This window comes from Mustela putorius, unplaced genomic scaffold (genome assembly GCF_011764305.1).
Source record: "Mustela putorius furo isolate JIRA1106 unplaced genomic scaffold, ASM1176430v1.1 tig00003834_pilon_pilon_pilon, whole genome shotgun sequence".
In the NCBI taxonomy this organism is placed as follows: Eukaryota; Metazoa; Chordata; class Mammalia; order Carnivora; family Mustelidae; genus Mustela; species Mustela putorius.
The window spans coordinates 64631226-64659166 of NW_025421987.1; the positions used below are offsets into that span (position 1 = coordinate 64631226).

Sequence of the window (27941 nt, forward strand, 5' to 3'; positions counted from 1 at the left end):
TTAGACATGCTCTGTGCTGTACTAAGATCAAGGTATAAAGTCATAAGGAAATATTAAATGTACTAATTAGCATACTTAAATGGACTAGAAACAACAGACTTCACAAATAATTGGGTTTTACCTTTCTTTCATCTCTTCAACAAATATGCACTTGACTAGTTAGAATGTAGCAGACATTAGGCGTATGATGGGAACAAAAGAGATTAAAGACACTGCCCTTGATGGAGCTTAATTTCTTTGTGTACTGTGTGTGGTGCTGTTTACAGATAACTTTTATATAATCATTTAACCAAGAAGCAAGCAAGCTCCCAGGATATCTGAGAAGTGATTTATACACAGGGGAGAGGTTAGCTTGGAATGAACTCTGGCCAGGGAAAACCGGAAAGGAAGACAACCCTAGAGCAGTTGGGAAGCCAGCGCGGGTCTCAGGCACCATGGCCTGAAGGAGGCACACCTTCTCTCCCACAGCTTCCCATTTGCCCCGCCTCTAAGCCCCACCTCCACCTCAACAGCTCGCCAATGCCTTCTCCTTCCTCCGCGTAGCCGCCCCTTTAACTCCCAGCTCTCGGCCCGCGGGATTTCGAGCTCTTCTCTCGCGAGACCCTCGCTGTATTGGAGCCGGCTGTGGTCAGCCCTGAGGGGGCTGTGGGGGGCTGTCGTGTCGCAGTTTTGCCGCAAATCTGGGTCTGTTCCAGACTAGCTAGGTATGTTCTGGGCCGCGCTCCGGCCTGCTGTCGCGCGGGGGTGTCTGAGGAGAGAGTGGGGCGGATTCCCTTTGCTCCGGCAGGCCTCCCGCCGCGTGCGTACCGCGTGTGCGCCGTGGCCCGGGAGTCCGCGTGAGGTCCCACCGGCTGGGTGCGGGGGTCGGGGTGGCCCGCGGGGGTCGGGGTGGCCCGCGGCACCGTGACGCCAACAGCGATTTCTGCAGCACGGGTCCGAGGCCCGGTCGCTGCCGGCGTGAGGGTGAGGGTGGCGGCCCCGGCCCTTTCAAGACCCCCGCTTGGGCCCGTAGGAGTTGGCGCCGAAGTGATGCTTTCGGTCAGCGGCCGAGTTTAATGGCCCGAGGGTCTTACGTGTGGGAAATTCCAGAATTCCCTGGGTTCTGTTATTAAAGGAAGTTAACTTTTTGGAGTGACCACGTGGAATTGGCTTGTTAACCTCTTTACGAGGCTTGGCTGCCTTCCTTACTCAGAGGAGAAGGAAGATTTGTATGGAGCTGAATGTGGACAAATGACTTAAGTCCCACAATTCATTCTCTTAAAATCAGGGCATACAGAAAAATGGAATATATGGCAGAATCCACCGACCGCACCCCTGGACACATGTGAGTCGTATCCCTTTCCCACGTTCCCCTTCAGTTTAAAGATATTAAAGTGACTCTTTGAAACGTAATGCCTGTGAGGAAAGCTTGTTTTGTTTTTTTGTTGTTTTCGGAGGGAATTCTTTTTCTTCAGTGGGAGAAGTGGAAAGCTTTATTTCCTGAGACAGTCAGACTCATTTTTAGTTGGAAAGTTGTAGTAAATACTTCAAGAGTGTTAAAAAATCCTTCAAGAGTGTTCTAGAGTTCCATGTATGTTCTTGATTGGCTCTGTCCTTGTGAAAACCATTAGGCATACGTGGCTATGTAGATTTAAAGACATTAGCATGAAATAAAATTAAATGTTAAGTTCTGTATTCATACTAGTCACGTTTCCGATTCTGAGTAGCCACATGTGCCTGCTGCCTAGCTACCTTATTGAACATCCATAAATTATAGAACATATTTTTGGGACACATCAGTGATTGCTAAACATTTCCTGTCCCCAGTACACATAGAATGATGCCATCAGTCCATTATACTGAATCACGAGGCATGGTATGTTTTCCATCCTTTGAAAAATTTTCTGCTCTGGTTAAATGTTTGCATTTTGGCAATCCTCTACGGGCATCTTAAAAAAAAAGTCTTTGTACTCTGAAGCTGCCTGATAATCACTATTAGAAATCCGTTAGACTGTCTCAGCCCTTTGGACATCCCCGTACTTAAAGGATTTTTGGAGTTCTAGCCATGCTTGTTTTTTTTTTGCCTTAGTATTCCAAGGTGACACTTTATGTATAGCATCTTTGAAGATTACTTTGCCAGGATTTTGTATTGTTTTGTTTTCTTACGTTTTTAAAGCAGAGATGCTATAGCCTAACTTGAAGGCTTTTGTTGTCTCTTTGATAACCAGTGCATTTATGAAACTTAACTTGAAAAATTTATGCTTTATTGAAGCTTGTGCTGTGAATGTGGTGTCCCGATTAGTCCAAATCCTGCCAATATTTGCGTGGCCTGTTTACGAAGTAAAGTTGACATCAGCCAAGGCATTCCGAAACAGGTCTCTGTATCTTTCTGCAAGCAATGTCAAAGGTACAGTGCAGCACTATTTTATTCTACTTAAAGTTGAGATTTATATGTGGGAAAGCCACTGGGATATGCTGAGATGACATCCAAGGTACGTAGAATAAAGCATATGTAATTGAGATAAAATTGTTATTTATGTTGGTGTCGCCAAAGATTTTAGGTTTTGCAATTTTGTAGTTTACTTTTCTAGTTTGCCCTTTTAATCTGGTAAAGTTAATGTAAAGCTGTTTGAATTTGCTTTTTCTTATAAGGGTTTAATAGGTTTGGTTTATACAGTTAATAGATAGAAGTTGGTGTTTGTAAGGGTAAGTGAAAGCAGATTTAGTTACTAAGGACATAATATTGTTATTATCATGAGGATTTTTTTTTTTTCACCAGAAGCTATGTATGATAAAAAGCCTCTTAAGTTTGAATGTTTAAAGTCAGTTAGCAAGGTGTTTTAAAAATCTATTAAAATGCCAGAGCACCTGGGTGGGTCAGTCTGTTAAGCATCTGCCTTCTGCTTAGGTCATGATTCCTAGGTCCTGGGATTAAGTTCCTGCATTGGGCTACCTGCTCGTGAGGAAGCCTGCTTCTCCCTAGCCCCCTGCACTCCCGCCCCCCAGCTCATGCTCTTGTACGTGGATGCGCATGCTCTCTCTCTCAAATAAATAAATAAAAATTTTTATTAAAAAAATCTATTAAAATGCCATTGTAACAAAGTGATTGTAGTTAGCTGTTGGTAACAAAACTCCCTAATGATACTGCCCACATAAAGTTAATTGCCTGTAATTTCCTAAGTGGGTTAGGACTCTAGTGGTTCTTAACTTTATGGGGTGGGGAGTGGTTCATGAAACCCTTTGGGAATTTGAACACTGTCTTTCCAGAAAAATATTTAAAATGTACATATAGGGGCGCCTGTGTGGCTCAGTGGGTTAAAGCCTCTGCCTTTGGTCAGAGGTCATGATCCCGGGGTCCTGGAATCAAACCCCGTATCTGGCTCTCTGCGAGCCGGCTTCCTCCTCTCTCTCTGCCTGCCTCTCTGCCTACTTGTGATCTCTGCCTGTCAAGTAAATAAAATCTTAAAAAAATAAATAAATAAAAAATAAAATAAAATGTACATATATACAAACACATGAAACTTTCCTGTACTGTTTCAGGGAGATTACAGTTTGCAAGTTTGGCAAGTATAAGACTTAATCAGTTACAGATATTTGCTATTCTTAAAAGCATGGTAGAGTGAAAAAAGCACTGGACAAATAATCTGGAGACCTAGTTTGTCTTGGATTTCTCACAGACTAGCTTTTTGAAACTCTGCCAGTTAACTTCTCTAAAACTTAATCTCATCAGAATGAAAGGGCTTTATTAGATAGATGAAGCCCTTTCTAACTCTAAAAGCATGCTTATAATAAAGGAACCTGTATAAGGTTTTTGAATGAACCTTTACAAGTGAAAATCAGGAGCCTAGCTGGTTCAGTAGGTAGAGGCTTGTGACTGTATCTTGGGGTTATAGGTTCAAGCCCCACATTGGGTGTAGAGATTACTTAAAAATAAAATCTTAAGTAAATAAAAGTGAAAATCAGAACATTCACTTAACAAACATAGTGAAAACAAGTACTTCTATAACATATTTAGAAGTGTTATGTATTTAACATTTATTGAGCACTTACTATGTGCACTGTCCTAAGTCTTATTTATTTATTTATTTATAAAGAGATTTTATTTAGGGCACCTGGGTGGCTCAGTTGGTTAAGCAGCTGCCTTTGGCTCGGGACATAATTCTAGAATTTGGGGATTGCACCCTGTGTCTGGCTCCCTGCTCAGTAGGGCGTCTGTTCTTCCTCTGCCTGGCCCCTTGTGCTCACTCCCTCTTTCTCTTGTCAAATAAATAAATTTTTAAAAAAGTAAAGATTTTATTTATTTGACAGGGAGAGAGAAAGCTCAAGCAGGGGGAGTGGTGGTAGGAGAGGGAGAAGCAAGGTTCCTGCTGAGCAGGGAGCCCCATGTGGGGCATGGTCCTGGGATCATGACCTGACCTGAAGACAGCGCTTAACTGACTAAGCCACTCAGGCACCCCAGTACTGTCCTAAATCTTGAGTAGGCTGGCTTAAAAAATCTTAAGGCATATGCCCAGGGATTGAAATTTTAATTTAATTAGGTTTTATGTAAGATTTAAAAACATGTTTTGCAATGTAAAATTTGAGAAAGGACTTTAAATAGATGAATAGTCTGAACTACTGTTGATACATAGTATGAGGTACTAATTTTACCTTTTCTGTGTGTGAGAAGTCAGTTCTCAACCATTTGGTTTATTATAACCATTTTAAAGCTATTTTCAGGTAACTTCTTACCTGTTTTTCAAGGTATAGCTTTAAGAAACTCTTAGGAATTTTGTTATACCTCCCTGGAATTCTTTACTGGTGTTTGAAATAATATGACCTCTTTAATATCAAATAAGCTTTTTCAAATATACTTGGGATTTCACTTTTTAAACTGAAGCTACTGATCTAATTGAAAGTTTTCTGAAACTATTAAATTTATTTGAAATGCTTCAAACCAGTCTTGGGAATTACTATGTCTGATTAATAATCAGTGTTACATCTGCAGAGTCACATTGAAATTTTTTGTTTTTCCTGAGAGATGCTGGGTTTCAGTATTTTCTTTCCCCCTCAGGTATTTCCAGCCACCTGGAACTTGGATACAGTGTGCATTAGAATCCAGGGAACTTCTTGCATTGTGTTTGAAAAAAATCAAAGCCCCTCTGAGTAAGGTAGGTCAGTCTGTTAAAATCGGTTTTTATAGGTATGTGTTTTTGTTTCTATGTTTTAAAGTTACATGTATTTTTATGGAAAGAAAATCATTTTGCTTTAAAAGATTTAATGTAGAATCATTTTTTTCATTATTTATTGAGAACCTCTATGTGCAATAAATTTTTTTCTGAAAAAATACATAAAGCCATTGCTAAACATAATTTAGAAGGCTATAGTATTAAGGCTATGGTATTTAGTTTCTTTTTATTTTCAGTGTTGCTCTAGAAAGAAAATATTTGTGCCTATTACTTAAAATCAGTGCATTAATGTCTCCAAAAAAACCAGACCTTAAGCCCAGTTTATCTTTCTGCATAATAGTTTCAGTTGTCTGTGTTAAACTTTATGACTTCTTATATCAGCTATGTTTTTAACTCAAATGGACTCTTGGTTTGAAAGTCCAGATTCTCTTCTAAGCTCTGAAAATTTCATGTAATAGTTCTTTGGGATTTTTTCCTCCATTTCTTTTTTTTTTTCCTCCCTGGAATTTCTGTTAGACTGTGTTGTCCCTACTGGCTTAAAACTATCTTTTCCCCCTTATATTGTTTGTTTTTCATCTTTTTGTCTTTTTTTCTGTGTTCTTGGTGCTTTACTTTATATTCTGGTCTCTGTATTGATTTTGTTTTGGTTCCAGCAGTGATATTTTTGTGTTCCAGAGTTTTTACCATAGTCTTAATGTTTTTGATGCATTCTGTTCTTTCTTTAAAAAATCTTTTTCTTTTTTAATTTTTTTTTTAATTTTTGGATATAGTTGACAGAATATTAGTTTCAGGCATACAGCATAGTGATTTCACATCTTTATAGGTTATGCTGTATGTACGAGTATAGCTACCATCTTTTACCATGCAATGCTATTACATTATCATTGACTATATTAACCTGTGCTGTACCTTTTATCCCTGTGACTTTTTCATTTCATAACTGGAAGCTGTATTTCCTATTCCCTTTACCCCTTTTGCTTATCCCCACAGCCCCCTTCCCTCTGGCAGTCATCAGTTTGTTCTCTATATTTATAGTTCTTAATCTGTCTATTTATTCATTTGATTTTTAGATTCCATGTATGACTGGTATCATACGGTATTTCTCAATCTGACTTACTTCACTTAGCTTAATATCCTCTATGTCCACCTGTGTTGTTGCAAATGGCAAGCTCTCATCTTTTTATGGCTATATAATATTTCGTTTTCTATATATACCATATCTTATTTATCCATGCATCTATCAATTAACGTTTAGGTTGCTTCCATATCTTGGTTATGATGAATCATGCTGCAGTGAACATACAGGTGCATATATCTTTTCAAGTTAGTGTTTTTGTTTTCTGTGGTTAAATATCTAGTAATGGTATTTTTGGATCATATGGTATTTCTATTTCTAACTTTTTGAGGAGCCTCTATACTGTTTTCCACAGTGGCTATACCAATTTACATTGCTTCCAACAGCATTGTATTCCGTTGAATTTTTCTGAAGGTTATGATAGTAGGTTTGTAAAAAATTTCCTTCTGTTCCCTAATTTGTCTCTGGACTCAATTTTTTCTGTGATTTTGTCTCACTTTCGTAGTTCTGGCTTTCATGCTTTTGTCAAATGACTGATAAGTCTTAATAACTCATTAGTTCATTCGGCAGCATTGATTAAGTGTCAGCCCTGTCAGTGTGCTTTTGGTGTTGGGGATATAGCAGTGAATGGCAGAGACAAAAATGTCTGTCTTAGGTAACTTTTATTCTTGTTGGAGGGGAGGGTGTGGAGTAGGTGTATTATTCATTTGTTAAAAGGGTCTAAATTCTGTGGAAGGAAAAACCAGGAAGGGGATTAAAAACTGCATAGGGGAAGAGTTGCATTTTAAAATGGAGTGGTTAGCATTTTATGTCCACTATACTCAAACAAAATAAATAAGTGAAACAGACTGGGTAAGGCCTCACTAATAAGGTGATATTTGAGTAAACATTAAAGGCAGTATGGGAGGGAGCTGTGCAGAAGTCTGCAGAAGGGAATTATGGGTAGAAAATGTGTTTGGCTAGAGGCAGGAGCATAGCTATATAGTTAGCATAAAGTGGGAAGGGGAACACTAGTGGGGGATGAAAACAGCAGTCATGGAAAGTCAGAGAAGGTTAGGTTTTTGCTTTGAGTGTAATGGGTATAGGGGTAGAGTAGTAAGATGAATGATTTATCATTTATCAGGATCCCTTGCTGCTGTGTTTAGAATACATATGAGGGAAGTAGGAGTGAGGGACCTTTAGGAAGTGATTGTAGAAATCATGAGTAATGGTGATATTTGGGTCAGTAGTGAAGGTGGTGAGAAGTGGACAGTTTGGATCTAAGGAAGGAAATCTGTTATTTACATTTCTGGTTTCTCCATAGAACTCTAAACCAAATGTGTATCTTAATATCCACTGAACAGCTTTGTATAGGTATATCATAGATAGATCCTCTTAAATTCAGGTGTCTGAAACCAAATGCAGCATCTTCTCTCCATCAAATCTGTCCTTTATTTATTTCAGAAAAGTAGTTATTACCTAGATACCCAAACTGGATACTTGAGCCTCATTCTAGAATCTGTTTTTTTTTCCTCCTTCACATACCCAGATGTCATTCAGTCCTGTAGATCTCATTTCCTAAATAACTCTTGGGTCTTTCTGCTTCTTTTATTTCCAATACCTCTCAGTTCAGATCACCTACAATTCCTGCCTAAATTATTGAAACAACCTCCATTTTGTTCCTCTTCCCTCTTCCTCAAAACACCTATTTTAGCCATATTGAGCTACATTGAGTTCCTCACATGTAGCAGAGTTTTTTGGCCTCTGCTGATAAAGCAGTGAGTTACACTGTGGATTCAGCTGTGTACTTAATATAGTTAGAATAATCCAAGTAGAAACTTTGCTAATGAAATTTCTAGTAGATGATGAGTCATCAGATCTTTGCTTTCTTCTAAAAAGTATAATTTCCATTTTAAAAAACATTATTTAGGGAAAAAGATTTTTTCTCTGCAAATACTTTAATTTTTGCTTGAATTATACCAGTTGCATTAATGTAGTCCTTAGATGGTCCTTTTACTGCTTTTTGTTGCCATACCTCTGATGATTTTTTTTTTTTTTTAACTGGTGATGTTGAGTAGTGATGCTACTCACAGATTCTTTAAACATCTTAGGAAATCTGTTTGTTAATGAGTTGTTCTTTTATCTTTTTTCTCAGGTAGAAACTTACGTTTCTTTTTATTTGTGTCCTTTTGAAGGTCCGACTTGTAGATGCAGGTTTTGTTTGGACTGAGCCCCATTCTAAGAGACTTAAAGTTAAACTGACTATTCAGAAAGAGGTGAGCTGAATACAGTTTTCTCAGCATTTCTGAAGTATAGGTAGTAAAAATGAGGGGATATATTGGCAAGTTATGTTTGAATAGCTTAAAAGGAGAAGATTATACTCTTAATTTTAAGCTTTCTGGGTTTTGGGGGACAGGGGTCATCTGCCAGATGATCAGGTCATTAGTAAGAGCAGCTCTTGCTCTTGATTAGTGGCTAAGGTTATTTTTATTAGGAAAAAGATTGAGATAAAAGCACGAGCTAAGACAGTGTTTCTTAGATTTTGTCTTTTTTTTTAATACATACACATGTATATAGATATTTAAATTCTTCAAAGACTTTAAACCACTTTAAAGATAAATGTGAAATGTTAATTTAATCGTACAAATTAAACTTGTTTTTTTCTCAAAATAGGATTATTTTTATGATGTTTAATTGATTTATTGTGGATGTCCTCAAAGCATTTGTGAAAAAAGACTTATGTTAAATATTAACTTTAAATATTAAAGTTACTAAACATTATTTTCTTTTAGGAAAAAATACTTGTTATTAAGCAAAAAGGCAAGAAGGAGGAGTTTGATTTTTTTTTTTTTTTTTTTCCCCCACTCCCATCAGGTGATGAATGGTGCTATCCTTCAGCAAGTGTTTGTGGTAGATTATGTTGTTCAGCCTCAGATGTGTGGAGATTGCCACAGAGTAGAAGCTAAGGATTTCTGGAAGGCTGTGGTTCAAGTGCGGCAAAAGGTACTGAGAGAAAGATGACGATTGAATCCTGCGTCTTGTATTTCATCTTTGTCAGTTAGGAGCACTTAGTAAAACCTCCTCCTTTCCCTTCTTTTCAAATCCTTTAGGCACCAGGGATAGGCTAGGTTTCTGGAACAATCACTTTTAAAAATAGGTCACTATCATGTTTTAGATAATCTTTAAAGATCATTTTTGTTTTAAAAATCAGTGTGCTAGATATATAGATGCTTTTTTTTTTTTTTTTACATTTCACTATTAATCTAATAATGCATTCGTATTTAGACTTTGCACAAAAAAACTTTCTACTATCTGGAACAGTTGATTTTGAAATATGGAATGCATCAGAATACACTTCGTATCAAAGAGATTCACGGTGAGTTAAAATTTAAAAGCATTTCAATTGATGTCAGAGTTATTTCAACTAACATAGGTCTTATCTTTATTGATAATATCTAGAATAGTACTGTACAAAGGAACAGTTTCTTCTCTTAGGAAGAAAAAATCTTGGTTCTTTATTTGCACTGTCCAATATGATAGTCACTAACCGTATATGGCAGTGGAATACTTGAAATGTGTCTAGTGTAATGAAGAACTGAATTCTTGATTTTTTGATGTTTTAATTTAAATTTATACTAAGTAGCTACCAGATGAGTAAACCAGTAACTGCATTAATATAATGTAAAGTGCTCTGATGGAAAATTCATTGAAAACTTGTTGTATGCAAAGATCAGTTACTGATTGGAAGAAAATTAGTTTTGAGATCTGTAAGTTCTTTTGTAATATTTTTGGTTTTGATATACAAGTGATATAGTTAGATTTCTTAAAGGTGGAATTCAAAATTTTTTGCATGATTTCATAATGGTTCCTTAGAGTATGTTCTGTCTAGAATATTTCTCTGATTTATAGTAGAAAACATAAATATTCTTAAGCATACTCTTAAAGGTTAATATTTTTAAATGGTGCTTGCTACTGGTGAACATCTATATTCATTTGTTTTCCTAGTCTCTATAGACCTAGAGATAGCTGTTCTTGAAGGAATGACCAAATTCTTATATCATACTCCTCATTTTAAAGCTCGAGGTTCCATTGTTACTAACTGATCTGTTACTCATCTCTTGTATGTCTTGGGAAAGTACAGAAGTGTGCTCTTGGGTCCTTAAATGAGGGGAGATGTATGTAGTGCTGTCACCTGGAGAAAATCTTTTAAGCTTTGTATCTGACCTAAATGTTTTAGCAGTAGACATAAGGTTAATAGTCCAGATCTGAGAAACACAATTTACTTTATTTATTTTTTTAAAAAATTACTAACATATTAGAGGGATAGAGAGACAGAGAGAGGAGTATGAGCTGGGTGGGGGAGGGGGACAGGGAGGAGCAGAGGGAGAAGGAGAAGCAGATTCCCCTCTGAACAGGGAATCCCATGGCACTCCATCCCAGGACCCTGAGATCATGACCTGAGGCAAAGGCAGATGCCCAACTGACTGAGCCACCCAGGTGCCCCTAAATCGGTGAAACACAATTCAGTGAATACTTACTGTGGGTAAGGTACTATTTAACATAGTGCCTGGCAACTTGTGGTTAGCCACCAGGGAAAAAGACATCTTTGTTCTGCATAACTCTCCTTTGAGTAACTCTTTCGGGGATAAGTAGATCCAAATATTCTAGCTAAGAAAGCAAACCACTATTCTTTTTCATCATCATGGCAGAAATATACTCAAAGAATTTTTTTGTAGCAAAAGACTTGGATACATCTTGGGACATACTTTTGCAGTCATTTTCAAAACCAAAAATACTGCCAAGTTCATCAGCCCTTTTTTCATCAAGAGGAGTTAATCTGTCCTCCCCCACCCCCTTGCCCTGACTAGTTCTTTGTTTGATTTAATGAATTTTTTGTTTGTGGTTTATTTGTAACCTTGTTTTTTAAAATCATAGTAATAGTAAAAATAGTAAAAGTTCACACATATGTGAATAAAAAACGTCTACAACACTTTATCAGTTTTAGATCCCAGAGGTAGTCCTTTAACACAATATAGTATAATATGTACTCTTTGGGGGAGAGGGAGCAGAGGGAGAATCTTGAGACTCCCATGTCCAATGTGGAGCTCGACAAGGGGCTCAGTCTCACAACACTGAGATCGTGACCTGAGCCAAAATCAAGAATTAGACATTTAAATACACTGAAGTTTGTAAATTTTCATGAGTACATGTTGGTTTTGTAGCTGGTATTTATAGCTACCTTTTTCCACTATACATTGCATATTTTATTTCAACAAGTGTCTCAGTTGTTTTATTATTTTGGGTATATATCTAGGTGTAGACTTGCTGAATCATGATAAATTTATGTTTATCATCTTTTTTTATATTTATTTTTAAGAAATTGGCAGACTGTTTCTACAGTGGGTGTATAATTTTACGTTCCCGTCAGCAGTGTTTGAGGGTTCCAGTTTCTATGTGTCCTCACCAACGTTATTGTCTCTTTTTGTTCATAGTCATTCTAGAGAGTGATGAAGTGGTATCTCATTTTGTGGTTTTAATTTGCATTTCCTAATGACTAATGTTGATCAACTTTTCATAAGGTTATTAGCCATTCCTGTATCTTTTTTGGTGACATAACTTTTCAGATCTCTTGCCCATTTTTTAATTGGATTGTTTGTCTTAATAAATTTTAAGAGTTTAAAAAAAATATATTTCCTGGATACTAGTTCCTCATCATGTATATGATTTGCAGGTATTTTCTTGTAGCTCGTAGCCTGTGTTTTCTTTGTCTTAATGTTGTTTTTTTTTTTTTTTTTTGTGATGTGAACACTTAACATGAGATCTTCCTTCTTAAAATTTTAAGTGTATAATATATTATTGTTGACTCTAAGTACAATGTACAGCAGCTCACTAAAGCCTATTCATTTTGCTTAACTGAAATTTTATGCTCATTAATTGGTAATTCCCTCTTTCCCCCTTCTCTCAGCCCCTGGCAGCCATCATTCCACTCTTTGAGTCTGTGAATTTGAGTATTTTAGGTATTTCGTATAAGTGGAGTCATGTAGTATTGGTCTTTTGTGACTGGCTTATTTCACTCAGTATAAGATCCTCAAAGGTCACTCATGTTGCATAATGCAGAATTTCCTCCCTTTTTATTTTATTTTTTATTTTTTAATTTTTTTAAAAGATTTTATTTATTTATTTGACAGAGAGAGATCACAAGTAGGCAGAGAGGCAGGCAGACAGAGAGAGGAGGAAGCAGGCTCCCTGCTGAGCAGAGAGCCTGATGTGGGACTCGATCCCAGGACCCTGAGATCATGACCTGAGCCGAAGGCAGTGGCTTAACCCACTGAGCCACCCAGGCGCCCAATTTCCTCCCTTTTTAAAGCTGAATAAAATCCCGTGGTAGTTATATACCGCATTTTATCTATTCCTCTTTTGTGGAAACAACCCAAATGTCCATCATCTTGGCTACTGTGTGCAGTGCTGCAGTATACATGAGAGTGCTAATATCTCTGAGATTCTGATTTCAGTTCTTCTGGATAAATACTTAGAAGTGGGATTAATGGAACGTATGGTAGTTCTGTTTTTTAATTTTTTTGAAGAACTTCCATGCTGTTTTTCATAGTGGCTGTGCTATTTCACATTTCCACTGGTGTACAAGAACCAGTTTACCTGTATCCTCATCAGTACTTGTTTTGTGTTGTTGTTGCTTAAATAATGGCCATCCTAATGAGTATGAAGTCATACCTCATTGTAGTTTTTGATTTGCATTTGCCTGATAGTTTTGACCTTGAACATTTTTCATATACTTACTGGTCATTTATATGTCTTATTTGGAGAGATGTCTATATAGTTCTTCTGCCCATTTTTAAAATTTAAAATTTTAACTAATCAGGTTATTAGTTTTTTTTCTTGTTGAGTTGTAGGAGTTCCTAATATATTTTGGAGATTAACTCCTTATCAGATACATATGGTTCACAGATAATTTTTTTCCTTTTTGTAGGCTTCCTTTTCACTGTGTTGATGTTACTTTTGCTGTGCAAAAACTTTTGAGTTTGATGTAGTCCCATTGTTGCCTGTGCTTTTAGTGTCCTATTCATGAAATCGTTTCCAAGATCAGTGCTGTGAAGCTTTTCCCCCTGTTTTCTTCTAGAGCTTTTATAGTTTCAGGTCTTTTATTGGACTCTAATCCATTTTGAGTTGATTCCTGTGAATGGTGTAAAACAAAGGTCCAGTTTCATTCTTTTGCATGTGGATATCCAGTTTTCCCAATACCATTTGTTGAAGAGACTGTCCAAGAGTGTATTTTTAGTACTTGGAGATCAGTTGACCCTAGATGTGTGGATTGGTTTCTGGGTTCTCTGATCTGTTCCATTGTTTATTAGGACTGTGTTTTTGTCATTACCAAGCTGTTTTGATTATGGTAGCTTTGTATTTTGAGGTCAGGAAGTGTGATGTCATTTGAATTGCAGAAGTTTAAAATTTTGAAGTCCAGTGTGTAAAGTTTTTTCTTTCATCCATTGTGCTTTCGTTGTTATGTCTAAGAACTCCTGTTAATCAGTGTCACAAAGATTTTCTCCTGTGTTTCTTCACATGTTTTATAGTTATAGCTCTTAAATTTAGATCTAACCCTTTTTGTGGGTTTTTTTTCTTTCTTTTTTTTTTTGCATGATGTGAGATGAGTGTCTAAATTCATCTTTTTCTATGTGGCTATCCTGTTTTCCCAATGAAAAGTCTATTCTTACCTCAGTGAATTCTTGGATGTTCTGTCAAAGATCTGTTGACTGTAAATGTCAGAGTTTACTTCTGGATTCTCGTTTGTTCCATAGATCTGTATATCTATGTTACGCTAGTACCATGCTGTCTTGACTAAAGTTACCAGGTTTTGAAATTGGGAAGTATAATTCCTAACAACTTTGTTCATCTTGGGAATTGTTTTGGCTATTCTGAGTTATTTAGTTTCCTAGTTAGCTGAATTGTTTGGAAGAGTATTTCTATAAGCATTTCCCAGCGGGTAGGTAGGTATGTTTTTAATTATCCATTTGTTGCTGATTTCTTATGTTACTGCATTATGATCAGATAATACTGTCTAGTAATTCATACTGTTTAGAATTTATTAAAATTAAAGAAAAACTTTTTATTATTTTATAAATGTTCTATGGATTTTTAAAAATAATATATTTTCTTGGGAACATGTTCTATAATCTCAGTTAAATCAACAAGTTACTCAAATTCTGTGTATCCTTCCTATTTTTAGTCAGTTTGGTTATTTTATTTTTGTTTTCTTTTTTATTTAAATTCAATGAATTAACATATATCATTATCATTAGTTTCAGTGGTAGAGTTCAGTGATTCATCAGTTGCAAATAACACCCAGTGCTCATTACATCAAGTGCTCTCTTTAATGCCCATCATCCAGGTACCCCATCCGTTACCTCCCACCCCTCTAGCAGCCCTCAGTTTGTTTCCTGTAGGTAAAAGTCTCTTATGGTTTGTCTTCCTCTCTGATTTCAATGTATTTTATTTTCCCCTCCCTTCCCCATGAGCCTCTGTTTTGTTTCTTAAATTCCATATATGAGTGAAATCATATGATAATTGTCTTTCTCTGATTAACTTATTTTGCTTAGTGTAATACCGTCTTGGTCATTTTGTTTTTGATAGTCTCATAGTAACCTCCCATAGTGATTGTGCATGTGTTAACATTTATTAATTCTTTTTTTTTTAATAGTTTTGTTTTCTGCATCTCAGTGCTATGTTATTAGATGCATTCCTTTTATCTTGGGAGATTGTTATATAAAATACATTTCTGTGTAGTTTTTTCTCCCTTCCTCCACTTTCTGTAAGTAGGCTCCATGACCATTATGAAGCCCAGTGTGGGGCTTGAACCCACAGCCCCAAGTTCTAGACCTGAGCTGAGATGAAGAGTCGGATGTGACTGAACCACCCATGCGCCCCGTTTCTTTCCTCCTTTGACCTTGAGTTTTATTTTGTCTGAAATTAAAATTGTGAATCTTGTTTTCTTTTGTTATTATGTCTGATTTGTTTGTTTTTGTTGTCTTAATTGATAAATTTTTTGTGTTTTCTAATAATTTGTTTACTACACTTTTGTGAGATAGTCATTAGTAGAGGAAAACCTTATTTTGAAGAATTATTTTCATGTGGCTTTTCTTTTTCTTTTTAAAGATGGTCTGGATTTCTACTATTCCTCAAAACAGCATGCTCAGAAAATGGTAGAATTTCTTCAGTGTACAGTTCCTTGTAGGTATGTTCTGAACCTCAATGTAATTAAGTCCAAGGAGCTGGGAATGAATGTAGATCATATCTGTTCTTCAGGCTTAGGCATCTCTTATGTTAAAAAAATTTTGAATTGTAGTAGGAATAATTATGTAATTAGTAAGCTTCTGTTAGATTAGCCACTTTTAGGGAATTATAACCAAAGAGTATGTAAGAATCTCTTTGGTGAGCTAGACATCACCCTGTGATAAATACTATAGTGCTAAACCTTTGACTGAATGTATTTGAGTAAGATAAAAGATGAGGGTAGAGGGCTTTGGGGAGAGACTTCATGGAAGAGAGGAGATCTCTTAAAATGGGAAATTTTCGAAGGTAGACTTTATAGTGAAAGGTGAGATTAGTGTGAACGAACACTTTTGGTGGACATTATTGTGGCTTTTAATGGATGCTATATATAGACTACATTGGTCTGAGCCAATAAATAAATAAATAAAATTGAAAAGAGGTAGGGTGCAGTTGGATTGGTGAAGGCTTTGAAATGTAAGTGGTTGAAATTCGGCTTTTTCAAAGCAGGCATCAGAAAGCTGTTTCCGACCTTGGGGAGTGATCATTTGATGTGATAAAAATTGATACTCCCTAGACTATAATAAGGAACCTTTGTCTTTTTATTACTATAAACTTTTTTTCTTGGCAGAAACAAAGCCTCACAGAGATTGATCTCTCAGGATATCCATAGTAACACATACAATTACAAAAGCACTTTTTCTGTGGAAATTGTTCCAATATGCAAGGTACTTTTTTTTCATTTAATTAATCCATGTCTGTAAAAGAGTACAAGTAATTAATTGGCTTATATGTAATTATTAGCTCCTGATTTCCTTCTGGGATTGGTTAAAAATTTAGAATAACTTCCCTCTTAAATGATTCCTTTCTGACATATTCAGCCATATTAAAAAGATGTTAAAATTATAACATGCTTAAAATTATAAATTGGCATACCTTTTACTGTGGTAGACTTACTCAGGGCCTGGTTGCAGTTTTTTAATGTTCATATTCTTTAAAATTTGTGATTCTGGTGGACATATGAAAAGTTTAAATACAGGAAATGACATTAAAATAAATTTCAGTAGTGTGTAAATGAAATTGTAGAATCATTTTTGTGATTTAAAATGATCTAACAAATTGTAGATTATCATTTATTTCATTTCATTGTATTAAGGTAAAATCCTGCTTCAAAAATATAAATGAATTAAAATGCAATAGTTACTGAGGATTACTGTATAGAAGGCAGTATATTAAGGATTATTATTTAGAGGTCTCTACCATACAGGAACTTACATGTCAATATGTACTAATAATGATAAGTACCATAATTTATTATGAGCATTCCATATAAATTTGTATCTAAGTACTTGAATATATTTCACTTTTTCATCTTGTTATACCGGGGTAAAGCATTTCATCATTTTGAACATGGTGAAATTGAAGCATGGGGCGTTTAGATGACTTGCCCAACGTTACATAACTACAAAATGAAGCCAAAATATGTGCCTAGGTCTGTGACTCTAAAGCTTTAAAAATAACTGTACAAATTCATGGTGCAGTGTATAGTAACAGGATGAAATGATAGCTTAAAGCGGTCAGCAGGGACACCTGGCTGGCTCATTAGGAGAACATGTGACTCTTGATCTCAGGGTCATGAGTTCAAACCCCACATTGGGCATGGAGCCTACTTAAAAAAAAAAAAAAAGCAATGTCAGCAAAATTTTTCTGGAAAGGGCCAGATAGTCAATGATTTTGCTTTCAGGCCATATAGTCTATTTTACAAATTGTGGGCAGCTCTGCTGTTTATTTATATAAGTAGCCATAGATAATAGGTAAATGAATAGTGAAATGGTATTTCACTGTTTACAGAAATGGTATTGGGCCAAATTTAACTTGAGGGTCGTATTTTGCTGACCCCTGGTTTAAAACAGTAAACATTTTCCTGGTACAAAGCCTGGGAAATGTGAATCTAGGTGTGATGCCAACTTTAGGCTATAGGTTAAGTGCTTTGAGTGATTCAGGTAAGTAACAGAATAAATGCAAAATGTAAGAGTATTTTCATTAATCCATTGAGACTTAGAAATGAAAAACACAGTGCTGGACTAGGTATTCTTAAGAGATGCACAGGATGCCCCTGCAGTGGAGGAGCCTGTGATTGTGAATACACACAGCTTAAAATACAACTCAGATTTTTTTCATATTTTAATACAGTTTAAAAACAGTGTACATGTGGACACATGTGCTTTTTGGCCATTAAATTTTTGATTATGTATTGATGCATGTAGCCATAAAAGAGAAACATGTGGCTTCTCTGAAATTTATTTTTTGTGGAAATTATAAGAAGTCACAGGTGGATTTAGAAAATCACTCTCCTTCTGATGTTTATAATACTTTGTTTAGAATGTACGCTGTATTACTATAGAGCAGTAAGCATTCACACTTCAGTAAAGTTGAAATAAACTTAATACTTTGAATAAGATCTGGAAAAATACTTTAAAGCATTTTTATTAAGACAGATATTCCCATCTTTAGAAGGAATAGCTTATTTTCTGTTTCTTTAAGATTTGATTGTTTTTCCTTAGGCCCTTTGTTAATAGAATTTACAGTAATGTTTTGGTTTGGGGACATACACTTGGGTCAGGTTTATATTGATGAGTGTTTATTGGAGACAGTTATTTAGGACCAGCTTCACTCTAATTGTTAGTTCTTATGCCTAGGATAATGTTGTTTGTCTGCCTCCAAAACTGGCACAAAGCCTGGGAAATATGAACCAGATTTGTGTGTGTATTCGAGTAACCAGTGCCATCCATCTCATAGATCCAAATACCCTGCAGGGTAAGTTTTAGAAAATATTTACCTTGACAGTTTTGTCCAGCAAGCTGTAATAATTTATATTGCTAATTTTATCAAATATTCTTGGTAATATTGTTATGAAAAACTAGTTAAGATTTTTTACTGCTGTTTAATTCTTACAAAACACTGGCATTTTTAAAGCTTTTGATGAGTAACACCTGTATTTTTTATTTGAAGAAACAAGACTGAACTTTTAAAAAATGTACTAGTTTTAGTCCACTTATTTTTACTGGAATTGACTTATTTACCTCATTTAATTTTTGTGAATAATTATTTAAGTTCATTGACAAGTTTAGTAAAGTTCGGAACATTTCACTTATAATGCAGTAAAACATTTAGTTTAAATATGAATTTTAACTAGTTTTATCATTATTACACATAATTTTTAACATTCCCTTTATAAAACTTTTTTAAAGAAGATTTCATATTGATGTACCTCCTGCTTCTTGATCTTTTTCATATACTTCCTGTAATTTTTCTGTTGTAAAAAATCAAACTTTTTTTTTAAGTAAGTCATTTAGTATCCTTGTCAATCAGAATTCATAAGTTAGAGGTCTTTTTGCAGTTTCGGGATGCGTATCTGTCAGGTAGAACTTTATTTCCTGTTAAGTAGCTGAGATGACTGATAATGTTTCTTAAGTGCCAGCACATGAAACAACTATATAACTGAGTGGATCTGATCTCATTTACTTTTTGTTATTTTTTTGAAGTAGGCTTTTTTTTGAATCCAAACGTAGGACTTGAACTCACTACCCTGAGATCAAAACCTAAGTTGAGATCAAGAGTTGGGCACTTAACTGACTGAGCCACCCAAGCACCCTGATCTTACTTTGAAAACCCTTAGCTCTGTGGGGTTCTGATGATAGTAACTACTTATATTCTTGACACCCGAAAGTTTTCTTTTGCTATGAGAAATTTGGGGCTGATTTATAGGAATAAATGATGATTCTAGAGAAATGCCACTGTGGTCTCTTGCCCTCATGCTTCTCAGTTCATATATATCAACTTTTTTCTAATTAATATATTTGATGGCTTTTGAAATACTTCATTTATTCATGTTCTAATTAGTTGCAGATATTGATGGAAGCACTTTTTGGAGTCACCCTTTCAATAGTTTATGCCATCCCAAACAGCTAGAGGAGTTTATTGTGATGGAATGCAGCATAGTCCGAGATCTAAAACGCAGTGCAGGTGCTGGAATGATATCAAAAAAGGTAAGTTCCATCCCGTCCATCTTTGTTCCTCCCCGAATTAACTGTTTTGGTCCCTCTTTTGTGTTTTTAGGTTTTTTAGTTTGTGAATAATTCCAAAATGTGGTTCCACGTAAAGCTAGTACTTCATTAGGTTACAAATGCATTCCATGTTTGTATGTTACTTAACACGTGGTCATTTATTAGACTTAATACTATCTGGTAAATTCATTTTTCTCTTTAATGTTAGAAATGTTTTAAAAAATGTTTATTGTAAAAAAGCATTTCTTAGCTTTACTTTTGTATAGGAAGACCAAATGACAAGCAAACCTTTTTTGACTTTAAAAATTTTCAGACATTTTGAATTTAAGTATATGTTATATTAGCACTAATTACTGAATACTTCAGTATGCATTTCTAAAACATAAGAACATTTTTCTACAGAATCCAAGTATTATCGTTCAGATTTCCTCATTTGTCCCCAAATGCCTTTTATGGTTTATTCAAACTAGTATCTGGTTGGGGACCATACTTATACACACACACACACACATTTTTTAAAAGATTTTATTTATTTGACGAGAGAGGCACTGAGAGAGAGGGAACACAAGCAGGGGGGGTTGGAAAGGGATGAGCAAGCTTCCTGCTGAATAGGGAGCCCCAATGTGATGTAGGGCTGGATCCCAGGACCCTGGGATCATGACCTTGGCCAAAGGCAGACATTTAAGGACAAAACTACACAGGTGCCCATATTGAATGTGAATGTTATACCTCTTAAATTTTGTATGTAATAATGGCCCCCTTCACTCCTTTTTTTTTTTTTTCTTCCCTTGATGATACCAACTTTCTAAGGCAGTTAGGGCATTAATCCATTAATCTTATGGATCTCTTATTGTTTTCTCATGATGCTTTTTTAAATCTTTCTTAATTTCTTGTATTTCTTTTAAATGAAAAGTGGATCTAAAAGACTTAATTATACGTAGGTTATGTTTGGCCAGAACATTTCAGAAGTGTCTCTCTGCTTTTTATATGCCAAGTGATAGTAATATTTGGCTGTTCCACTTCAGATCCCTTCATTGTAATGTTACGATTTTTTTCCCCTTTGTTATTAGCTTGCTTGTCTTCCTTTTTTTCCTTTGGGACATTCAGATTGTCTCAAATTGAGTCAGTGGGAGCTCCTGTGCCTTTAAAAAAAATTTTTTTTTTAACAACTTGTACTTTTTTAGAGCAGTTTTCATTTAATAGCAAAATTAAGAGGAGGTAAGAGATTTCCTATATACCATCTGCCTCCACACATGCCACAGCCAACCCCTTTATCAATACCTGCCCATCAGAGTGCTACATTTGTTAAAATTGATGAATCTACATGCATACCTGATAATCCTATTTGATAATGAATAAACTTGCTATAAATCACCTTGTGTTTTCAGGTTTTGTAGAGAGATAAGCTCTCAACTCTTTTGGATAAGTATGTATCAAGGAGCATGTTTGTGGTATCATTTGGTGAGATATGTTTAGTTTTGAAGAAACTGGTAATTCACTTTTTTTTTCCCCCAGTTCTTTTCTAAACCTGGGAACTATCGTATATTTCAGTTTCTCCCTTTATCTATTCTTTCATCTCTTTGAGATTCCATAATACCCTATTTTCTAACTCTTAGTATTTTGCTCTTGATCCCATTTTACTTACATCTCTTTGTTAGTAAAAAGTATTGGCAAGTGCTATATTTAATTCAGCCTGAAGGTACAATTGCTTGTAAAATCCTGTGTTGGAAAGGTACTTTAATGGTTTTCTAATTTAAAATTTCAAACTTGGGGAGCACCTGGGTGGCTCAGTTGGTTAAGTGTCTAACTCTTGATCTCAGCTCAGGTTTTGATCTCAGGGTCATGAGTTCAAGCCCTGTGTTCAAGCCCTCCATGCTGTGCGTGGAGCCTACTTTAAAAAAAAAAATACTCAAACTTGGGATGTTGTTTCTGCAACAGATATTAAGCACAAAAAGGAATATACTTCAAATAGTAGACATCCAATTTCTCTAGTAGTGGTAGTAGTGCCACTGGGTTGCTAGATTGCTTTGTCTGAACCTTGGGTTTTTTTAATGTTATGTGTAAAACAAGGGGTTGTTAAATGTTTTCTGGAGTTAAGACTTTTCAGTTATTCTTTTTGCTCAGTCTGTATTGCCTGTTACCCTGTGAAAACATTAGTTTTGAAAATTCTATATATGTCGGTATTTAGATGATATTAATGTTTTCTAAAGTCTTAAATCTTAATAAAGATATTTATGTATTCCTTATTGAGTCTTTTTTTGTACTAAATACAGTAATTAGTTAATTTTGACAGTATTTCAGAGATCTGAAAAAATAAAACAGTTGCTGTCTTTAAAATGAAAATTCGAAAACCAAAATCAACATTGTATATAGTTTCTGTGAGGTGCATTTTGAGTCATGCTTGGGTTATTGAAGAGTGCATTTTCTTTCCTGTCAAGCATACCCTCGGGGAAGTCTGGGTACAGAAAACTTCTGAAATGAATACAGATAAACAGTATTTTTGTCGCACTCATTTGGGACATCTTCTAAATCCTGGAGACCTGGTATTGGGGTTTGTATTATTTTACAGTATTTTAAACTGGCAGTTAGCATTGCAAATTTTCTTTGGGAGCCAGCAAGATATCTAAAAATAGTACTAAAAATGTGTATTCTAATAAGAATTTAAGAGTTCTTAGGAACTTTACAGTTCACTTTATTGATAGCTAAATTAAACTAGATTGGACAAAAACCCTAGTCACTCTATTTCGCCATCATTGTAAAGAATTATTTAATCCAAGATTTTGATTAATTGAACCCTGAAGTTGTATGGATAGATCATATTTATAGCTTTTTTGGGGAGTGGATAGTTTTTTTTTTATTATGCAGACGCTGTTGGTCAAATATTTCACTTTTAAAATATGGAAGCCATAGTGTAAAGCTCCTTTATAGGCACAAGACAGTCTGTTTTAATACAGGGCTTATCAGCATGCTTTAAGCATTACTTTTGCTCTTGGGGATTTTTTTTTTTTTTTTTTTAACTAGAGAGGAACGTTGGTTTTTTGTTTGTTTGTTTGTTTGTTTTAATTAAATGGAACCGTCTAACTGAATTCTAATGTTATACTGATATGCCTGTTTTGATTCCTCTACAAATATATGATAAGATGGACAGTGATGGATAATATGTGAAGCTTGGAGGTAAAAGTATGTTGTTATCTTCACCAGGACATGTGGAGGCATGTTCATTGTATAGTAAACTGCAAAACTTTTAATGTGGGAAAAGATAATTAGATGTGCTTTCAGGTGAACATACATTAAATAAAAAGTAATGTGGAAAGAATAAATGTTTTTGTCATTAAGTGTTTAATTATTTTTATTTCAGGTTTGATTTGGCCAACTGTAACTTAAATGATGAGCATGTCAACAAAATGAACTCAGATAGAGTCCCAGATGTGGTAAGGCTTTAGATTTTTTCCTGTGTTAAAGAGGACTGATTTAATAACTCTTATGGGTAAGATGTGAAAGTTCACATTTATGAAAATAACAAATCAATTTAGAGATTCTTTTGAAATTGCAGTTAAGGTTTAAAGGCAGAAGCCTTCATATAGCATCATGTGTCTTTGTGGGGAAGATCCAAGATTTATTGAGTTTTTTGTTGCTCTTATAATTGAATTTCCATTCTCTGTCAAAATGCTTGATACCATCTGTAGAGCAAAAATAAATTTGCAGCTAAAAATGATGACCATTAGGACTTATGTTAGGTTCATTCTCCTAGGCTCAGCTTATTTCATATATTGTTCAGTTAAAGCATTTAGAATTAAAACCATTATTCAGATTTTTCAGGTTTGACTATAATTGCAGTTGAAAATAATCTTTACAGTGTTGAGTTTTGGAGAAAGAATGTTTCTTCTGAAAAAAGCCTGTTAAATTCTAACATGGGTTTATTAGAATCATAAGCAAGAGTGAACCTTGTGAAAGTCTGTAATTCTTGCTTGCTTAATCTTCACTGATTTCTTTAGATGTGGGCAAAAATGAAGTCATGGTATAAGAAGGACTCCTCTTCTCACCACCCAGTTGTGCTTTTATTAATTAATTAGTAAGTTAGGAAATAGAAACATAGTTTAGATAAAGTCTTAGCAGTCATAAGAGGAGATCAAGATGGTCATACAAGATTTTGTATTGTATAAAATTATTTATTACACAATTTTTTAAACTGTCCTAGGACATATTTTTGTAAAAGACATATGTAGTTCTATAATTGTTTATTGGTAGTAATAAAAGGGGGAATGTCTGCCTGTGGTAATATTTCAGGATGATTATGTGAATGGTAGCTGAGAACTGAACTTTGGTATAAAGAAGGACACCAGAGGGGTGCATTGGTGGCTTAGTCTGTTAAGCGGCTGCCTTTGGCTCAGGCCATGGTTGAGTCCTGGGAAGTCCCTGGTCCTTTGCAGTCCCAGTCCTTTGCAGTCCTGGGATTGAGCCCTAGGAGCCTCAGGAGTCCCAGTTTGTTGTTGTTGTTGTTGTTCTTCCTCCTCTTCTTTCTTTAAAGATTTTTATTAAGTAATCTCTGCATCCAATGTGGGGCTTGAACTCACAACCCCGAGATGAAGAGTCGCATGTTCTACTGACTAAGCCAGTCAGGTGCCCCTATTTATACGGGTTCTTATTTCCAAAGAGGAGTTAATACAGGTGCAGCAAGTCGTGTTAACTATCATAGACTCTGCCTCATTCGGGCTCTGCAGTGAGTGGGGAGTCTGCTTCTCCCTCGCCCTCTGCCCCTCCCCCCATTTGAGCTTGCACACTCACATTCTTTCTCTTGCTCTCTCAAATAAATAAATAGAATCTTTAAAAAAAAAATGTGAAATGTGAAGTTTTTGGTGTAAAAAAACAGCAATTCTCAATCACTGGAAATTTTCAGTTATTAAATTTTAATAGTTATGGAACTAATGGCAGAATGCATTTTCATAAAATACTAAGTACATGGAAAAAATATTGAAACTTCTCTTGACACTGCTCCTTGATCCCTACTGTCATCAGTCTGGTGACTTTTCTAGCTTTCTCACAATCTTTCAGTTTTTAACCTTATTGGATTTTGAGGCCCCTTTACTTTGTTCCCATTTTTTTGTAACTTTGCAAATATTTCTGTTACTTTTAGGTATTAATCAAGAAGAATTATGACCGTACCAAACGTCAGCGTCGCAGAAACTGGAAACTGAAAGAACTTGCAAGAGATAGAGAAAACATGGATACAGATGATGAAAGGTCCTACTTTTCTTTAAATCTTCTGTATTGTCTCAAAGGAAATCCTTATAATAAGTCTGTAGAGTTTTTATATGTAATCATCTCATGAATGTTGCATTCAGTATTAGTTTTGTATTCTTACTGTGTTACTTGAAACAGTGTAAGAGGATATAATGATATTTAACATTTAATTACTATTTCCTGGGTTTTGGCCTGAGAATTGCAGTGTTACTGTGAACAATGCATTTGAAAAACTAAAATAAGTACCTGTGGGTATCACAAATAGCAAGTGAATAACTGTGACTTGGGATAAAAAGAAAATAGTCCATTAATATCAAATATGCTGTTTTTCAAACAACTTAAGGAGAAATGAAGATGTTGTCTTCTAGAAAAGTATATTGGGCGATTCAAAAGTGGCCTTAATGCTGGTGAAGACACTGATATCTAAAAAAATGAAGAGTTTAAATAAAATTGTATCATGAAATGTGAGTGGGAAAATAGTATTTCCAAAGTACAATCTCATAAAGTAATTTAAAATAAGTATTTATAAATATATAATGTTAAATTAATTGGATGTTGTAAGTACATATTTTATTTCATCTGTAGTCTTAAAAGTGTATGTATTTTTTTAACTTGGTCATAAGACTTTGTGGTGGGATGGTAAAGTAGGAGGACGTTTTCTTAACTGTTTCATATTCAATATCACCTTATATCCAAGTGTGTATTTTTTTAATCATATAACTTTGAAAGAAAATATTTTTTTAACTTACCAGAGTATTTAATTAACATCCATATTTGACTTCAGATATTATTTTTAAAGATTTTAATACTTGGAACACATTTCTCTTATAGTGCTGAAAATGAAGAAAAACATTATACTCATTGGTAAAGATGAAATATTTAAATATTTCCTTTTTTTTTTTTTTTTTTGGTCTCAGGGGTATAGGTCTGTGAATCATCAGGCTTACACACTTCACAGCACTCACCATAGCACATGAAATACTTAAATATTTCTTTATCCTTTATCCTTCTGTAGGCAATACCAAGATTTCCTTGAAGATCTTGAAGAAGATGAGGCAATTAGAAAAAATGTAAACATTTATAGAGGTTAGTGTTTTAGGGGTGTTTGATTTAAATTGTATCTTTTGCTTTTGTGTAGATATATTACCCCAGTGTAAGTATTTCCGTATCTTAAACTTTCATTCCATAAATGACTTCTTTTGTTTTTAAAACTTACTAAACATTTATAAAAAATAAAAATACTGGCAGAACAGTAAGAATTACTAAAATACCGTTTTGCCACATTTGGTATCATTTGTATCCTACCGTGATACCTCAGGTTCCTGATTCCTATACTAATGGATATTTATTCATATATTTATGTAGTTCATTTAGTGACTATAAATACCTGCTCTAGATATGATACAAGAACTGCAGATATAATGTGGTTAAATAGTAGTAATAATGATGGGGGCAGGCATTTTGCATATTTCCATATTTGTATTGATTTGAAATCCTTGCTTTTTTTTTTTTTTTTTTTTTTTTTTTTTTTTTTAAAGATTCAACCATTCCTGTGGAAAGTGACACAGATGATGAAGGAGCCCCTCGAATTAGTCTGGCTGAGATGCTTGAAGACCTCCACATTTCCCAAGATGCTACTGGTGAAGAAGGTGAATCGATGATGACACAATGAGATTGTGCTGTAGATGATTTTCATATCTCTACGCTCAGGATGTTGGACGAAATAACTCTTATTGTCTATTCAGTCTATGCTTCCGTGTTAAGAAAGGAGAAATTTAGATTTAAAATTTGAATACAACAGGACTATTTTGATTGCTCATTCAAAACACTGAAAGAGATAGCTTCAAAGTTTTTGGATAAAAGATTATGGAGAATGTAATTATTAATGATATTCAGGCCATTTTATGTGTGGAATTTTTCAAGTTTGCCTTTTTTAGGAGACTAGTATTTTTGCATACTGTAGCGCTGGATTTAAAATCTCAAAAGTTATGATGTCTTGGAGGTTACCTTAATCTTCAAGTATAAAACAAGTTTTTACATTCATTTTGCTTTGATTGCTTTAGTAAAAGAGCATATGAAGAATCATTAATATGAACTTGTTATGCACTTTGATCCACTTTAGGTCATTTTTATGTAGGGTTCAGTTTATTACCGGACATTGGGGGAAAGTTAATCTATTCATAATATTAACATCTTCAGAAGCTTTTAATTTGGGGTTATTTTAATTTTTATTGCAGAAGAAAATATATTTAAAGTATTTGTGGATTTGTAATAAACATGGACTATTTAAAGGTTAAAAAACAATTTGTTCTTTTGTGATTTTTGCTCATGCCAGTGGCTTAGAGCAGTAGCTTGCTTGTGTCATAAGAATGTCTTCCTATCCCTTAAAGCATTTTTACTTTTGAAATTTTGGTTTACAAATTAAGAAGGAATTTTCTTTATATAAGTTTCTGTCATTGAATATATCACCATCAAAAAGAATATTAGGACCCAGCATATAGATGATGAAATGATAAAAATGATCTTTATGCTTTATAAAACCATGAATCAGGCTTGAAAAAGGAATGCCTTCCACATCCTTGAATGAAAAGCATTTACTTGAGTTTTAAAGTGTCTTGAGAATGAGGTTTTAAGATCCTATTTCTATAAGCAAGATCAGACTTAATAAGTGTACCAGAACTAAAAGCTAATTCATAAACTTTAGATATACCACTACATAAGGAAATTGAGTAAGTGCCAAATGGAGCATTTTTTTTTTTTTTTAAGATTAGACTTCCCAATTCTGAAGGTATGGATAAAGTCCTGAACTTTATATAGTGGCTCCTGTTCTGTCTGCCTTTTTAGTTAAAATTTTCACTTGTGGTTTGTTTTTACCTCTTCTATGTCAAGACTTTAAAAAGTGTGAAAATAAAAACATTCTCCCCTTTTTTGTGTGTCTTTGAAGTGATTGTATTGTCATATTAAAAGACAGTATCTTATGCAGTATTCCTAGGTGGAATTATTTAAGTACTTGTCATATGATTTTCTCACTGAGCAATATAATTTCCCACTAAATTTATCTAGTCTTACTTTTTTTTTTTTAAAGATTTTATTTATTTATTTGACAGAAATCACAAGTAGGCAGAGAGGCAGGCAGAGAGAGAGGGGGAGGCA

General features: G+C 34.8%; 1 protein-coding gene across 2 annotated transcripts; it reads left to right on the top strand.

Annotated features, from left to right (window-relative positions):
- The first annotated feature begins 549 nt into the window (after positions 1 to 549).
- Positions 550 to 27715, top strand: NMD3 (NMD3 ribosome export adaptor). 2 transcript variants are annotated; one of them, XM_004755681.3, is made up of 16 exons: positions 550 to 704; positions 1268 to 1324; positions 2252 to 2386; positions 5033 to 5129; positions 8397 to 8477; positions 9076 to 9204; positions 9487 to 9577; positions 15367 to 15445; positions 16112 to 16208; positions 18180 to 18297; positions 19384 to 19529; positions 21986 to 22098; positions 22906 to 22978; positions 24682 to 24788; positions 25804 to 25874; positions 26327 to 27715. In XM_004755681.3, the coding sequence occupies exons 2-16, from the start codon at positions 1281 to 1283 to the stop codon at positions 26458 to 26460; spliced, it is 1515 nt and encodes a 504-aa protein (XP_004755738.1). In that variant the 5' UTR covers positions 550 to 704; positions 1268 to 1280; the 3' UTR covers positions 26461 to 27715. The 2 variants fall into 2 exon arrangements, with proteins under 2 accessions (XP_004755738.1, XP_044944537.1); XM_045088602.1 differs by lacking the exon at positions 550 to 704 and having other exon boundaries at positions 1169 to 1324.
- The last annotated feature ends 226 nt before the right edge of the window (positions 27716 to 27941 follow it).

Excerpts from the sequence above, each read along its gene's own strand:
- NMD3 (XM_045088602.1), top strand. The coding sequence starts at position 1,221 with ATGTGGACAAATGACTTAAGTCCCACAATTCATTCTCTTAAAATCAGG. Across the intron at positions 9,205-9,486 it reads TGGTTCAAGTGCGGCAAAAG|ACTTTGCACAAAAAAACTTT; the intron begins GTACTGAGAGAA and ends ATTCGTATTTAG. Across the intron at positions 18,298-19,383 it reads AGATCCAAATACCCTGCAGG|TTGCAGATATTGATGGAAGC; the intron begins GTAAGTTTTAGA and ends TGTTCTAATTAG.